The sequence below is a fragment of the Branchiostoma floridae genome, chromosome 5 (assembly GCF_000003815.2).
Source record: "Branchiostoma floridae strain S238N-H82 chromosome 5, Bfl_VNyyK, whole genome shotgun sequence".
In the NCBI taxonomy this organism is placed as follows: domain Eukaryota; kingdom Metazoa; phylum Chordata; class Leptocardii; order Amphioxiformes; family Branchiostomatidae; genus Branchiostoma; species Branchiostoma floridae.
The window spans coordinates 4,951,686-4,969,239 of record NC_049983.1 but is presented as its reverse complement, the minus strand read 5'-3'; the positions used below and the strand labels follow the sequence as shown (position 1 = coordinate 4,969,239).

Sequence of the window (17,554 nt, the reverse complement as noted above, 5' to 3'; positions counted from 1 at the left end):
TTTACCCCGAAAATCTCTGCCGTTTTGGAGATTATGCGGGCCCAAAACTCATATCAAAAGGAAGCAAAGGTATTCTTGTTGTTTTTACGTCCAACACCTCTTATGTGAACGCATTATTCGTCCGCCGATCGCGAACTTGAAAGTCGGCCGGGGATTCCCCGTGCCGAGCACATGTTTCTGCGTGTTTTGTTCTGTTTACGATGAAAAAAAATACGATGGAAACAGAGACTGTCAAAGTTGTTTATCTAGAAAAAGTTGGTGGCAAACCGGACAATATTTATGAGTACTGTTGAGCTGAGTAAAGTTTGTTGTTTATGAGTTTTTAGTTGTCTTTGATGCTTTGACTCAAAGTATCGTTACGTCAAACTGCTACAATTATCGTAGATATGCCCCTAAAAACTGATACAATAAGCCTTCTGAATAGCCTAAAATGCAAGAGCTTCCGGGGGGCTTCGCCCCCCTGGGGCCCCCCACCGGGGCTCTGCCCCTGGACCCCGCCGGGGGCCTTCGGCGGCCCCCGAACCCCTGCCCTGACGCTGTGAAAAAATCCTGGTGAGAACACTGCTATCTCTCACCTCAGTGTTACTGAGGTTCTTGGGATGATGACGAGCCTTGTGTTCACTTAGGACATACTCATTAAGACATAGGCGATAGGCGATACCGATTAAGACATGGGCGATGCAAACATGATGTGAGTGTGCGGAAAACATAAACGCTGAATTCATAGTAAATCCTCAGTTGTCAGAAAGGTTTTACAAATTACTGAACTTACAGAACATGGTACACCAAACAATTAATTCTTTATATTTGTTCTCTCTCATTTTCTCGGAAGACTCTGACAAATTTCGCCCCCGGTTCGAAATACACTTTGTTCAAGAAGTAAGAAAACACGATAGCAGCACGTTTTTTAACTTCTCCCGTACACCTGCCGTGCAGGAGAGAAGCCGACAAAAGATGCAATTATGAAATCAACTTGGATTTTTGCTCAATCTTAGTTGTTTCGTTTTAATCCAGACTTAGTGGTGTACCACGTGTGTATGTGTTGTCAGTCAGCAGACCGTGATCAGGACGGGGTAAGAATTCTTTCAAACACGAGTCAGGAGTGTGACGTGTGAGTCACTGTGGCTCCCTGGCACACGGCCGACTTTTAGGCAGGGCAAGGGCGTTGTACTCAGTTTAAGACGTGTGATTTAAGAGAAGGTCGAGTTGAACAAGCTGTTCCTCGTTGACTGGGTTCTGTCTGAGTGGCAAGTGAAACGTGCAGTGTGACTGCTTGGGACTTTATGGTCTTCTGGAAGTTTGGCGATGTTACCTGCGCTGCGCACAGCTGCGTGTGGCGGGCACGTTAATTTGGCAGAGAGCGGTATAGCGTACTTTGTGTGAAGTCAAAAACACACCAGACTAGAGTTCCAAGAACCTAAGTATCCACAACTGGTATTTTCTCCAACTATTGTCGTTGCACTGGTGTGTATCCGTCAAGTCAATTATATGTCGAGCGCGTTTAGGAACGTTTTTATAAAGTTACGAACTGCAGATTGGAATCACACCTCTGAGTACTCATCTTTGACCTATGACCTCTGTGTTCTTAGACTGAATAGACACATCACCGAAAGGTTCTCCAGACAACTCTGGTCAAACATTTACCTTTACGCACATCAGCGCCTAGACTCTGTATTCAAATTCGCATCGTTAACCAACTTTCATCAAAACAAATCAACCACGGATACGAACAGACCATCTGCGCCTGCGCCCATTTATATCTGTCGGCCCTAAAGGTCGACCTTCCACCCGCTGGTTCTCACCCCAATCAGATTCTATCGATAGCAAACCAACGATGTCGTGCACATATGCAGGTCAGGCATGGAAGGCTGGCATGCGCCCAAATTAACGAAAGCAGTTTGACAGAGGTAAACAAGATGGCAAGTTTGGTACAGTATGGTCCTAGTAGAGGATGATGACAGTTTTCTCTTTGGTTGAAAGACTTGGTCTTTATTACTTAGTCTCTACCGCCATAAGAGCGATGTTTTCAGTAGTTATTGTGGGTCTTGATGTTGTGATAAGACAGCAGAAAGACATTCATTTTAGTGTAAAAAAAATCTTGTGATTTGTGCAGATGAGGCCACATATTTGTCTGACCCCTACCTATTCCCCCATGACCTCAATGAGAAGCGGCATTTATAGGCAAATTTGAACATGTCTTCCATAGTTTATTTTATTTAATATAACTTATAAAACCAACAGTTGGCTCTGATATCATCATCATCCAGTCGTGCTGGTTGCACGGATGAACACGACTATCTCGATCCCTCCAGCCATCCCTATCCTCCATAGCCTAGCGCAGATCGTCCACTGAGCAGCAAGCGTCTTCGCAAAGCTGCCGTTTTACATGGTTCAGTACGCTTGCATGTCCATAAGCAGGGGTGCCTAAGCATTTGCACGAATCCTATGAGATTCGTACGAACATTATGTGATACGCACGAATCACTATGCGAAAACGTACGAACCTTATGTGCTTCGCAAGAATCACTATGTGACACACACGAAACTTATGCGATTTGCACGAACCTTATGCGAATGACGTAATGTCACGTGACCCGGCGGAGGTCGGCCGTTTTCGCATAAACGTACAAACCTTATGTGATTCGCACGAGTCACATAGTGATTCGTGCGAAGCACGTAAGGTTCGTACGTTTTCGCATAGTGATTCGTGTGATTTTCATAAGGTTCGTGCGTTTCGCATAGAGATTCGTGCGTATCACATAATGTTCGTACGAATCTCTTAGGGTTCGTGCAAATGCTTAGGTACCCCTGACACCTCCGTACAGCAGTGGTATAATGTTAAAATAAAGGTGGTGTGCCCATATCATGTGAATTTTTTAATAAATAAATCTTTGTTCATGCATCTTACAGGCGATCCAGGAGGGCCGAAATATTCCTACGAATTTGATGAAATTCATGTAAAGTTTATATCTGTTTATTTATAAGGAAATGTAACAAAGTGCATTACACAGGCAGCGTTGCTGATATTGGAGAGTCTACAAGTAGGGTCAGGCAGATACACTGGAATGGCAATATAACGTTACTCATCACTAGCAATATCATTAACTCTACAAACGCTCAAACTTGATTCAAACCAATTAGTAAGGAGGCTGTCTGGATTTTACGTAACGCATGTGAACTGTTATTAAGAAAGTGGGAATCTTATCAAGACCCCACGAATGTAAAACAGCCGCCTTTTATCCAAACCCTCAAATGCCCCTAGCCGCAGCTAGAAACACTCCTGAAAACGGCTGTTTTAGATAATGAGACTGTTATTTGGCTAATTCAGACTTTTTGATTTGTGCCTCCCCAGCAGCTAAGATGTGGTTGTCTCCCCGCCGCTGGCCCGGAGTGTGCGCCGTGTTGCTGACACTTCTGCCCGTCCTGCACGTGTACGGACAGACGGCAGACGTGTGCCCAACAACGTGCGTCTGTCAGGCAGAGGGAGTCGTCAGTTGCGTCGGACGGCAACTTGAGGGTGTACCGACCAACATTCCTCCGGACACTCGGACCTTGGACTTAGGAAACACCGGGATCAGCAGGATACCGGGACTGGCCTTCAGCCAAGTACCCGGCCTCGAAGTGTTGAGAATGGAAGATAACAAGCTGGAATCTGACACTGTCGCCATGTTCGGGTTTGTTGGTATCCAGAAGTTACAAGGACTTTTTCTGTCAGGGAATCGGCTGACGCATAGCTTCTTACTCAGGCAATCCTACTACATTCCCCGGAGTCTAAGAAATCTCGATCTCTCGCGTAACCCTTTGTTAGATGTGCGAGAGCGAACCTTTTACTTTTTGCAGAATCTTGAACGGTTATACCTGAGTCACTGCGAGCTCAACTTCCTCCGTAGTGAAGCCTTCGTTGGCCTTTTTAGCCTCCATGATCTTCATCTCGAGGATAATCTGTTCACGCAGGTGCCAAGCGCGGCCTTCAAGAACGTCCCAAACCTGCGCCGGTTGTTCCTGAATGGTAACCCGGTGCACTCTATTTCGGCCACCGACTTTACAGAACTGCCCAAACTTCAGCTACTTGACATGAGGATGGCAAACGTTTCCAGGATAGATGAAGCTACATTCAACAAGACTCCTCTCCTTCAAACCCTTCTCTTGTCTGGAAACACAAACCTCTTCTCTGTGGACAAAAACATTTTTGCCAACTTGACGGAGCTGACGCATCTGGAGCTCGCTGACTGCGCTTTCCAGTCGGCCGGTACTTACATCTTAACATCTCTGAAGTCTCTCACCACGCTGACCATTCACGGGAACCCGTTCGCGTGCGGACCGAGCATGTGCGGATTCCGGACCTGGCTGGACACCACCGACGTCAACGTCCTGCAGAAGTACGGCATCAGGTGCGCCAGTCCCGGCTACCTGCAGAACGTGCCCGTGCTGAACGCCAGCATAGCCTATCTCTGTAAGGGGGAACGTCTGAGTCAATACTACACCAGTTTAGCGCAGGCTGCGATAGAGAAGTGTCCGTACAACTGTTTCTGTAACACGACGATGGTTCAGTGCCCCGAGGCTAACCTAGGGAAAATGCCTACGTCATTTCCGCCTCAGATCAACAAGCTGGTAATGAGGGGCAACGCCCTCACGACACTGAAGATACAGGCATTAGAAAGGGTCAGATACGTGACGTGGTTAGACTTAAGTGCCAACAACTTAACGTCAAACAGTTTTGATGAAGGTCGTCTGGCGATGTTGCCATTCTTAAAACACTTAAATCTGTCAAGAAATATGCTGTCCAGCTACACACTGGCGGAACAGATGCCACCGAGTACAAAACTAGAGGAGTTGGACATGTCCAATAACCCCTTGGGAAACATTCGTGCAGGGAATTTTCGGCTCTTAGGGTTATTACGAAAACTGCACTTGAACAGTGTAGGAATGACGGAATTAACAAGCTTCTCATTCATGGGGCTCTTCAGTGTACAAGAACTTCACCTTGCCAACAACAATCTTAATGCGTTGCCGATAAAGGGATTTCGTTTCGTCGGAATGGTGAAGAAGTTAGTGCTCCGAGGGAACCCGATCACGCAGCTGACCGACGGATCTTTTCTCGGGATGCCTCAACTGACATACCTGGACATGAGAAATTCGCGACTCCTTAACGTTCAACACAACACCTTCAAGTACACCCCATACCTTACGGAGTTGCTCCTAGGCGGTAACAAGAATCTGTCTTACATCAGTTCGATGACTTTTTCCACAATGCCGAACGTCCAGGTCATCGATCTGAGCGGCTGTAGCTTCAGAAGTCTGCCGAACGACACACTCCCGCGGCTGCCGAGACTCCGGGCAGCGAGCCTGCACAACAACCCCTGGCACTGCGATGGAGGGCTGTGTTGGCTGAAGAAAATGGCGCTGCACCGCGCGGTCTACATTCCCCATCTTCATCAGTTGACGTGTGTGACGCCGCGCTATGTCGCTGGGGACACCATCCGGGATGTGGAGAATCAGTTCATCTGTCCCAGGGAGTCCCAGGTGCCTGTGGTCATCACCAACCTCATCGAGGACTCCATCTTTATTCCTCAAATCTCTCAGGTCAGTGACGAAAATGTCTGCCCCGAGCAATGTCAGTGTTACAAAATTGAGAAGCGCGTGGATTGTAGTCATGCCAACCTCAGATCCGTGCCTTCACCAGTACCTCCAGACACTGTGCATCTCAACCTGGCCAACAACTACATCAAGAATATTTCCGACACGGATTTTGCAAACTTGGAAAACCTACAGAGACTTGACCTTCAGAATAACCTGATATCTAATCAAGGCATTTCTAAAGGAGCATTAAAGGGTTTGGACAATGTACGGATCCTTCATTTGTCAGATAACAAACTGTCCGAAATCCCGCTCCAGTTGAGTCGGCTAGCTTACAGTTTACGGATGTTGGACCTCTCAGGTAACACCATCCAAGCGCTTGAACCAGGAACTTTCAAAAGTTTCCGAACACTTCGCGACCTGGTTCTATCAGACGTCGGTCTGAACACCATTAAACGTAACGCGTTTGATGGGCTGAAGAAACTGCTGAGACTTTCGCTTGCCTATAACAACTTGACAACTATTCCGGAGGAACTGGGAAGACTACCAAATCTCGCTGAGCTCTATGTTCGCGGCAACTCGATACGGACTTTACAGCAAACTTCTCTGAGAGGACTTACCGGCCTTGAGTTCCTCGACTTGAGTGATCTTGGCCTTAGAGTGCTGGAGCCGGGGGCCTTCGAAAACTTGGCAGTCTTGGATACCCTGGTTCTCTCAGACAATAGTGGGATATACAATCTAGACACCGACGTGTTCAGGGGCTTACAAAGTCTGCGGACGTTACGGATGACTGACTGTGGTTTAAGAACGGTTGATCGCAGATTACTGTCGGACATGCCGGCTCTGACGTCTGTTGTTCTTCATGGGAACCCGTTAGAATGCAGTGCTGATTTGTGCTCACTGATAAGATGGCTTCATGACAAAGAGATCACCATAGAAAATCATGGGGAGGTACGATGCACACAGTGGTCCCAGACAAGTACGGCGGTTTATGTTATTGAAGACGCCGGCTTTCAGTCATTTTGTGAAAATGCTTGCGGCGAATGTACGGGAATGTCCACACCCATGCCTACAACAAGATCTGAGAGCACCTACGCCACGGCGACACTACTGCCGAGTACGGGGAGTTCCGATGAAGTCTCTGACGTTACCACCCCTTCTCGTGTGATGTGGCTCCCAACCACCAGGACACCACAGGTTTCCTCAGGAACAGCAACTCCAACAAGGGTTAGCAAGGACGCACGGACTACAGACTACCCAACAACAGTACACATGGAGACTACGCCTGTTCCTAAACCTCCACTCGGAGCTACTACAGAGCACAGAGACAAAAACACAAAAAAACTACCACTGCATCCAAATATCGATAAAATCGGCAGTAGCGTAGAGAAATATCATCTACCCTCGGCGAAAGAGAAGAATAGTTCTGATAAACCGCAAAAAAGTGCTTCTTGTAAAAACTGTGTCCCACTGACTACAGTGAGCGCAAGGATCCCGTTTTTAGCGACAGGAAGAGGAGTGGATAAAGGCCGCGAGTCTGAGAACAAACCGTTGACGGAGAAAGTGTTTCTGGCTTCGGTGAGTGGCAACATTGAGCCCTCTCCTCCTCGCCCCATCGAGCCTGCTGAAATGGTCAATAACTCTAACAACAGACCATTCTTCTCTAACGAAGGGTTCGCTGTGGAGGGTGACAAAATGGTTCGTCAAAGATCAGACAGTTCGAAGAATCCTATAGTCCACACAACCGCACCAACCAGGCCTGCAACTCACCCATCCAGAGGAACCCAGGGGAAATACGGAGATGTTCCCGACAGCTACGCGAAGAGCGGACAGCCCATCGTTACACCAGCAGTTGGTCCAGGAAGCAAGGGAAAGTCTCCCGACCGTACGATGAGTTCACAGGAGGAAAGTTCCGGGGTGATCCCAGCAAATCATTCGTCCTCGAAGGCGTCAAACAAAGTGATTATAAACGCCTCGAGTGAAGGCGGCCAAAAAGTTCCCCAAGTCGTAACGCCTGACGAAAGAACCAAAAAAAAGCAAATTTTGTTCAGCGATGTTGAAGGTAACCTATACAATAACCGAGATAACAGTAACATTGGTTCTCAACAGCATAAAACCCCTCCGAGAGACAGTTCCAAACCACCCATCATTACACAAAGGACATCCACAGTCGCTCAGGCGATACCCAGTATACCCACCACCACTCGGAAAGAGGGGAAGTCATTTCTTCACTTGCCCACATCAGCCCACATTGTTACGGCGCCATTTTCTCCCATAGTGTCCTCCAGTTGTCCAGCCGGCTGTGGATGTTATGAGGAGATGGTGCGCTGTAGCGGTGTAACCAAAGTCCCGAGACTTTCTCATCCACGACTGGAAGTTTACTTACTCAGCAACAATCGCATCAGTCGAATTCCGCAGAACGTTTTCTCGTGGGTGTCATCCATGCGTAGATTGTATCTCGATAACTGTGATCTGGTGGATGATGGTATTACCGAAGAGTCATTTTCTAGCCTGTCACATTTGAAGTACCTCCACCTGTCTCAAAACAGACTTAGGAGCGTGCCGACAACTTTACCGACAAGTCTAGAGTACCTTTACTTGGACGGTAACGAAATCAGCGCCGTAGGGGAAAACACATTCGTGGGATTACCAAATTTACGAAGTCTGTATTTACAGGGAAACAACTTGACAAGTGAAAGTCTTCACCCAGCAGCTTTCACGTCACTCGCCAACCTAACATCACTTTATCTGAGCGGAAACAAAATGGGCAAACTAGATGTCATCTTCCCACCCAGTTTGGAGGTCTTACGTTTGGGAAATAACAGTCTGAGTACGATCTCACCCGAGACTTTCCTCTACCTGCCTCACTTACAGAAACTCGTCCTGTCAGACAACACACTGGAAACCGTTCCCCGCGGACTCTTCAGTGGACTGCTCAGTCTGCAGTACCTCCATCTGGATAATAATAAGCTAGTCACGGTGCCCGCTGATCTTCCAAAAGGTCTCATCCACTTGAATGTGGCCGACAACGCCATTTCTGCCATCCCCGCTTCCATATTCTTCCGTCTCCAGATGCTGGTTGCACTGAACCTTTCCAACAATAATCTGTATGACGACCGAATCGAGGATCTGGATTTCGGGTATTTTAAGCATTTACAACAGCTCCAACTTTCCGGAAACCACCTGACGTCAGTTCCCAGAAATCTGCCCAAGTCTCTTCGGTATCTTGACCTCCAGGCGAATCTCCTCTCAGAGAAAACCGCCAATGTAGAGAACCTCAAAGGCAGCGTGGGCCTGAAGTACTTGAGTCTGGCGGAGAATTACTTCAGGGAAGTCCCAATGCCTCTCCCACCTTCACTGGAATCACTACATCTTAACAACAATCTTATCATCAAAATTTCTCCAAAGGTGTTTTCTCAAACCCCGCGCTTGAAGACGCTAAACCTAAGCCGGAACATGCTTGGAGACGGTGGAGTGGTTCGGGACAGTTTCTTTGGAACCACAAATCTGGCTTACTTGGACTTGTCTGGCAACCACCTCAACAATAGTCTGCGGTTCCTGCCTACCAGAGTCCAGTATCTCATATTATAGACTTCGAAATCTGTGGAAACGTGTTAAAAGTGTTAACTACCAGAGACCAGTATCTCATATTATAGACTTTGAAATCTGTGGAAACGTGTTAAAAGTGTTAACTACCATAGTCCAGTATCTTATTTTATAGACTTCTGAAATATGTTGAAACGACCAGGATTAACTTGGACTAAGCTAAAAAGGCTTAGCTGGAAGACATGTAACGTGACAGTTTTATTTCACATGATTTTGTCGTTAGAATCGTTTTTAAAAGCATGCTGTACATGTGTACAGTATGAAAAAAAAGAAGAATACAAACAGGATATTATACAGTTCCACCTACAAATATTACGGTTGTTACTTTAATATCCACAAAATTGTTCAACTCAGAATGTTAGGGATTTCCTATTACGTCTACACCGTGTCACTTGTGCTTTGTAGAGTGACGAGCTAGCAAGGTTCATTGTACTAGCGGATTCCTCAACACAAATGCTGAATGTGTTTGACAACAAAAGCTGCGAAACGAGGCACGAAGCTGCTCGGGTAAGACGAGAACCAAGAGAAGAACGAGGATTCGAAGACGCCACATAATAATGAAAATAAGAAAAACACATCCCTTCAGATCGTGTCATGAGACATTTAAGTGGAAAAAGTCTGGAGGAACATTCAACTTAAGAAACTGTACTGACTACTTTGATAACCACATTTAAGATTAGATGAAGAATCTTCAATCTATTTCAGTGACCTCCAATATTTAACATTTCTGTGAATAGATGTTATTATACATTATCATATAGCCAGATAGCGTCGACCAATCAGATGGCTCCGTTTTCCTCATAACCCAGGTTATGTAAAAATACCATATACCCGCTTTTCCAAGAAACTCATCCGTCCAAGATTGTGGACCGTCACATTACATGATGGTAAGAATTTTTTCAATTCTATTCTGAGGACGTTTCTAATAGTGATATGAACAAAACTGTATGAGCATGATGATTTAAGACGCTAGTAATAATAAATATTACAATCCAAATCAACGCTTAAGTCTGTAAATAAGAACACTGATATTATTTCTAAACTGCCTCCTATTCTGTACATTGAGGTCATAATAAATAATATACACAATCAATGCAAAAAGTGCTATTATTCATTTAAGTAGAAAATGTAGGTATTTGATACTTTTAACATGTGCAAGTTAGTGAAAGGTGAATTGCTTTTATAGGTGGTGTGTGGGTAGGTATAAAAAGTGGAAATGATTAGATTCCGGGCCTCAGTCGGTGTCTCTACGGGTCCCAGTAATTACCGACAACGACCGAAACAACTTTCACTTATAACCGAAAACAATTTGATACTACCGAAAACAACTTAAAACAACTTGAAAGCTACTGAAAACAACTCGACACAACCATAAACAACAGATAACAATCGAAAAGTGACAGCGAACATTCTCTACTCATTTCTATTCTACTTTTTTTCGAACCATTTGAATAATTTCAATGGGATATTATTTATCCATTTTTTAAATATTTTGGACAGGAGTTAGGCTAGGTCGGATTGATTTGTTTGAGGACCCATGTTATGAATACAATATTAGAAATAGTAGGATCAATGATCTCCTTTGCCTATTCGAATAAATTAAAATGTTCGAATCCAGATTCACAGATCATGTTATAAACGGGAAGCAGTCAACTCGCAAACCCATAACGTTATATGGATAACTTCACCTCTTTGCATCTATGTAACACCTTTGAAAGTCATTTACATAATCAAAATATTTCATGTAGGTATAGGGTCGCCGAACTCTTGTTCTCCAAGTAGAGGTTACGGTGTGGTCGAGATGTAGTAGTGGGCACAATAAGAAATCGCGAATACTTGTAGCTAACGCCGATGAAACCTCTGCTTGGAGGGTATGTTTGCTAACATCTGGCAAATTCTGCTGCCTATTTAGCCAATGTGTACATGTACTACATGGTGTAGGAGGGACCCCTTGCATCCTTGGTCGGAAGTCCTCCTAGAGACGGAAACTCCAAACAATAAACCTGCATCTGCTGGGGCCGTCTTACACGTTGCATACAGTTGCCCCTGTAGGACTAGTGCGCCAGTGGACGATAGGGTGGAGACTGGAGAAGGACGTGCACACCCCTCCTTCATCTTAAAAACCCAAGTGCAGGCCAGGCAAACGGGTCGCCTTCAACCCGTCTGCCTACCATTGTCTTCCGAGACAGACGGATGCCAACACTACATATTTGCGTAGCACCCAATGTAGTATATTTATTACCTTGGCCAGAAAGCTACGTTTTGAGCGTGTTTGTCTGTCTGTCTGTCTGTGTGTTAACAGCATAAGTCGAGAAGCTTGGATGAATCCTGATGATATTTGGTAGGTGGGTAGGGATCAGGAAAACGAAGGTCAAGCTCGATGAAACCTAGTGGCTTCCTAAAGTACTGCAGCAAAACTTCAATTTTTGATAACTCTTTTTCTGGACATGCTGTGGTCGCGATTTTTGTGTGACAGATAGCCCTTGGGACAGGGAGTAAGTGATGTAAGAATGGGCTCCCTAGCGACGTTTGGGAACTGCAGGCGCCAATTTCGTTTCAAACTTTGAACGAGAATAACTCAATAACGTGTTGACGGATCGTCATGATTTCTGGTATGAAGATAGCCTTAGTGATGACTTACATAACACCTCAGCAAGTCTTGGTCCAACGATACAATACAAAACGTGCTGCTGCAGTACCAAGTTCAACAAACGGGGGGGGGGTGGTGGCAAAATCGACCTTCAACATTACTACAAACACGCCTACCCACCTACATGTACCAAAAAATATCGGAAACCATTCAAATGTTCTTTACGTATATAACCCCATACACCGTCCAGACTCAAAATAGTATGGCCAAAACAATACTTCCATCATAAAATGTGGTTCGCCTTCTACCATACCCAACATACGGTATTTATACGTTCTTTCGCACACAGGTAATTTATCATATCGCCCTTTTCTAATGTTGCTAATAGCATTTTGGACAGATAAATGAACGTATGAGGGATTTCATACTCATAACTGTACATGGCTTTACGTGCTTTGAGTGGCAGTTGTTTTGTGGCCAGGGAGGAGTTGCCTGATGAACTCATATTCACGCCCAAATAGCAATAGGAATGAACTATGTCCACTATGTCTTTCGGGAAGGACCGACAGGGCTTGTTGAGGATAATGACTATTGCTTTCTTCAAATTAAGTTTCCATCAAATACGAAAGTCTCTTAATCCATTTAGAGCATTTTACAATCCTTTGTGGAATTCAGAAAATATAACAACATCATCTGCATATAAGAGGTATGATAAGAATAAATTGTGTAAAGAGGGCGGTAAGCTCTCAGCATCATCAATCATATTTACAAGGTCGTTTAGGAATAGATTAAACAGAGTAGGACTAAGGTTGCAGCCTTGTCTGACTCCGTTCATAGTTGCGAACTAGAATTCCACGAACCCATACCTTCACCAAATGATTTTATCTTTACAACTGGTGAATTAATTGCGTTTGTCACTGATAACGCCAATAAGTCACCCAGTTGCATGAATTATTTATAAATCATATCATTTGATCCCAGTATGCATAAATCATATTAGTTGATCGTCCACCCAAATAACAGACGTACACAATCTATGTTCAGAAAGAAGGATTTAATCGCATTTTCTGATAATCTGATAATGAGGACCTAATTTGCATAATTAATGTTCAATGATATCCATATGTACTTAACTTCCAAATTCCACGAGTAACAAATACCAGTCATTTACCACAGTAATAAGTTGGTTTATCGAAGGCTGTAAAGAATATAAACTTCTCTTTCACTTTCTCTTCTACTATCTGAAGTGGGGAAACATAACCAAAGAGAACGCTTCTATCGCTATCCTACAAAGGACAATCTACAGTAGAAATGTACTTCGTCTTCTACTTTACCTAAACTACAAAATCGTCGGATTCTTTGCTCTACACTAAAGTCCGGGGGACTTATCAGGGGTTCCACGGCTATTTTCAACGACCCGCTGGATTTTTTACCTGTTGGTGACTTTGATTGGCAGAAGGCCTAAATAGATAGGTAAAGAAAGGTAACTTTGATGAAGACTATTAATGGTATGTAATGTGGAATATTAGCAGTTGATTTGCATTATCAATGAGGAAAATTCGTGTCAGTTTTGCTGAATGACATTAACTTCATACTCAGTACATTAAAGTTGTTTCAAATATTACTGATCTACAGTGGTTAAAGAAATGAAATTTTCAGTCTTTTGGGCTAGAAACGACGACATTTCTGGGAAAAAATTTAATATGCTGCGGTCAAGCGATCTGCGGTTATCTTGATCTTCCAAAGGGCCCATTCATACTTCAAGCCTTGCAAAACGGAATCATGTAAGTCGCGATTAAAGTATTGCCAGCTGGACCGAACCGGAGCTTTACCGACGCAGAGAGAGATGGTTTATTGTCAGCCAGGCCGAGATTACGGAGAATTTTGTTTCTTGTTTACCATATACTATAGCTACTTCCTCTCGGCCAATGAGAAACCGGAGCGCTAATGTGAGATCAGCGGGCTGACTGCCTTGGATCCCCGAACAAAACTCGCTAGCTACCCGTTCCTGTCTGGCCCCCAGAGAGAGAGAGAGAGAGAGAGAGAGAGAGAGAGAGAGAGAGAGAGAGAGAGAGAGAGAGAGAGAGATGGTTTATTGTTAGCCGCCAGATGCATACCCTATTAGCGATGGGGGGAAATCTAAGCCCGAAGAAGGTCTACCTGCTCCTTCTGGCTTACTCCCCGGAGCGCTAATGTGAGATCAGCGGGCTGACTGTCTTGGATCCCCGAACAAAACTCGCTAGCTACCCGTTCCTGTCTGGCCCCCAGGGTACCTAAATCTGACCCCAAACTGCGTTGCTATGCTCCGGTGAACCTTCCTCCATCTGACCCGATTCTGATTTGAATTTGCCCCGAGGCCCCAGTCAGACACCGCCGTACCGTCGCCCCGCGCACCGGCCATGTTTGCCGAGACTGTGTCGGGATAGTAGGAATACTTGTCGTGCCCGGAGATTTGTCTGCACTCTAACGTTTCCTCCCCACAGAGATATCAGCTATTTACGGAATCAGCCCGTCCCTAATGGAAGGCGCACATTCTCCCGGGACAGTCCAGTGGCTGCAGCAGGGTAGGACTGGCCCAGCTACAACAAAGGAGCGTCGCTGGAGCTGGAATCCTCCCTGCTACGGGAATACTCAGTCCGCCAAACCACCCATCCACAGGACCAGCCTGGGATGTTTACCGAACAAGAAGATGGCCAGCGAGAGTAGGTGTTCGACAGAGAATACCCGGCTGGACATATCGTTAAGACTGCTGAGAGATGAACTGGTAAGTTGGTACGCACTTTCACCACTACAAATCTACCCCGGATGGGCGCCCTGAATTACAGCAGGTCAATGAACAGGCTGAAGAGCGCACATTCTCCCGTTGTACCGCCTCAGGCCATGGATACAGTGTGTATAGTACAGTACTGCCAGGGTACTGCCTTGTACAGCAGTGTGTACAGTACAGTACTGCCTTAGCTGTGTGTACAGTACAGCACTGCCTTGTACAACAGTGTGTACAGTATAGTACTGCCTTGTACAGCAGTGTGTACAGTATAGTACTGCATCCTACAGCAGTGTGTACAGTACTGTAGTACTGCCTTGTACAGCAGTGTGTACAGTACAGTACTGCCTTAGCAGTGTGTACAGTACAGTACTAGTCTACCTTGTACAGCAGTGTGTATAGTATAGTACTGCCTTGTACAGCAGTGTGTATAGTATAGTACTGCATTGTACAGCAGTGTGTATAGTAAAGCACTGCCTTGTACAACAGTGTGAATAGTAAAGCGCTGCCGTGTACAGCAGTGTGTATAGTATAGTATAGCACTGCCGTGTATAGCAGTGTGTCAGTGTAGTACAGCACAACATTGTCAGGCTGCTCGGACGGCTTCATGTGTGTCATCGCTGTGAAGAAATCAGTGTTCTGAGTCTGACTCCTGTGTAGTGCGGTTATCATTCTGTCATTGCAGCCAAAATGGGAACATTTCGTAGAAACATCGGCCAGGCGTGCTGTGTATATGTGGCCCAGGGATAATGGGTATGTCGGACAGGGGGAAGAAATAACTTAAGGCAGTCTAGATCAAACGAGGAGAGATAAGGAGACGGTATAGTGTATTACTAGTAGAGTCGGCTATATCAAGCTAGTCCAGAGAATCTTTCTGTGCCATATATTGGTACACAGTTAATATGTGCGGATGTGATGGTTGAAGGCGTCAGTTTTATTGCGTTTCCTCTACAAGGTACAACCGTCTAACACATTAGTAATTATTATGTCTGCATGACATCTGTAAAAGGATCCCCTATAACTACGTTGGCAGTCCCTAGGGATAGGACACCACCAACATGCGGCGTTTGTGCTAAACTTTGAGTGTTCCGCGCCCTTACATTTACGACGTTAAATGATTAACAGGGCGGGTATCCCGGCAGTAATTGCTGTTATTTGTTTAAATGCCGAAATGCCCAGGAAACAAACTGGCGGTAAACCTTTTTGATGATCGTTAGAACAGTTAAGATACACCAGCGGTGCATCTGTGATTACAAACTCTGCCGCGAGCACACAGTGGCTTGGTAATAAGTGTGTTTGGGAAGACTTTTCCGGGCAGACAGTGATAACACACGTTCACTGGGCTCAGTTTCTCTGTTCTGAGTGTGACTGATACATCACTACGTGTACAATATCTTCCTCATATTGTACCACTCATGGACAAGCCACAGGGTTACACATAGGCGACCGGTTAGGCCCCCGACCACTAGTGATCCTTCCCACTAGGACGGCGCTCTCGCCGCGCTCTCTCTACGACCTCAAATTTGACAGATCGCTCAACGAATTCTATAGAAAAGAAACGAATCTTTTTACACTTTGTGTGTTTTGTTGTCTTCTGAGTCGCACTTTTACGTTTTGTATGATATACCCAGTGTGAAAGCGAAGGTAACACACATCCCATTTAGGTCACAGTGAGAGCGCAGCACGATCGCCGTCGATTGGAAAGGGGGCCTTACTTGTCAACCTGTGTTGATCGGTAGCAGTTTTAGGCCAACTATATATTAATGACATTACAGAAATATCAAATTGGAATCAAAGTTGGCTTCAATACGACTATTAGGGTAAGTGTTTCTTGGTTGTGTATCGGTTGCGTATAAAAGGCGCACGCATTCTAGAATTCTGTGGAATGTTTTAACTTTCTAAAGCATTCGGCTAGCCTAAACAGACCAGCCGTCAACGACAGCCGACCTTACTCCCAACCGTTTCCCAACTATGGTTGGGTGGAGGTAGGGTCATGGCCGGCTGTGTGTCGGGTTTTAATAGCTACAATCAAGGTTTTAACCGTCTTGCTACAATACTGCAACTAATTCCCTGGCAACATCGATCTGTTTAACCTGATTTATGGACTCCGAAGATGATTAAATTTTCTTTATCTCATAAAGTAACTTTGACTAACAGATGATAGGAATGTACTGGTAATATAATGTGTCTTCGTGTTGCCATGGTATTACGGTTTACAGACGTTACGTCAATGCAATGGCGGAGAACGTCATCTGTTGTCCTCCTTTCAAAATTGTTGACCCGTACAACACCCGTACAACACCCGTACAACACAGCGAGGTCACGACAAAAACTTTACTGCAAAGAACCATCTGTGTACAGCAATACCGATGTCATTTCTATAAATATATTCTCAATAAGTGTGGTAATAAAAATAATTGCCATGGCGACGGTTTTATTTTTTATAAGTATTTATTATTGATTGTTGTTGTAGGTGTGTTTTAGTATTCTTATTCTACCCATTCTGGCTGTATGTATGAAGATTGTTTTACGGGATGAATGTTTGTAGGGTTTTGCTGTCAACAAAAATGGCGATCTCATGTGAGTGACAAATGAACTATAGTAAACGTTCCTTATTGATTATACAACATATGATAAGGTCCTCATTTGCATTCATTATACCTAGGTAATGATATGCTCAAATCATGAAAGTCTTAGCAAAGAAAGCTTTGTTATGCGCCCTTACATTTTAATTTAAATGTTTTCATTTGTAGAGAAACTCGTTTGGAAACTTTCCACGTTACAGTCAATTGTATATTTCTGTACGTTTCCTACGCTATACATGTCTTCTGGAATGTCTGGATGTTTTCTTGCTATATCCTGTGTGATGAATGTAAACACAACCGGAGTCTGGCGCGCGCTACTCTGGGAACGTGAGACGTATTTGGTATGACGTGAGGTCAGCTGGCGGGTACATCACACTCCTGACATCACCCACCGTTATCTCCAAGCAGACCATACGGTGCCTTGATAGAGAT

At 44.9% G+C, this 17,554-nt stretch overlaps 2 protein-coding genes across 3 annotated transcripts in view; both read left to right on the top strand.

The window, feature by feature from the left end:
* The window catches only part of LOC118415777, a 16,000-nt gene extending 5,816 nt beyond the window's left edge, over window positions 1-10,184 (top strand). The window contains exon 2 of one of the 2 annotated variants that reach the window (XM_035820594.1): window positions 3,356-10,184. In XM_035820594.1, the coding sequence (XP_035676487.1) occupies window positions 3,361-9,168 (5,808 nt within the window). In that variant the 5' untranslated portion in view covers window positions 3,356-3,360 and the 3' untranslated portion in view covers window positions 9,169-10,184. Of the gene's footprint in view, window positions 1-3,352 lie in introns of both variants that reach the window. The other variant, XM_035820593.1, reaches the window with a different exon arrangement.
* Window positions 10,185-13,921: 3,737 nt separating this feature from the next.
* Window positions 13,922-17,554, top strand: part of LOC118415312 — a 5,440-nt gene continuing 1,807 nt past the window's right edge. The window contains exon 1 of the mRNA XM_035819818.1: window positions 13,922-14,537. Coding sequence (XP_035675711.1) covers window positions 14,292-14,537 — 246 coding nt within the window. The 5' untranslated portion in view covers window positions 13,922-14,291. The remainder of the gene's footprint in view (window positions 14,538-17,554) is intronic.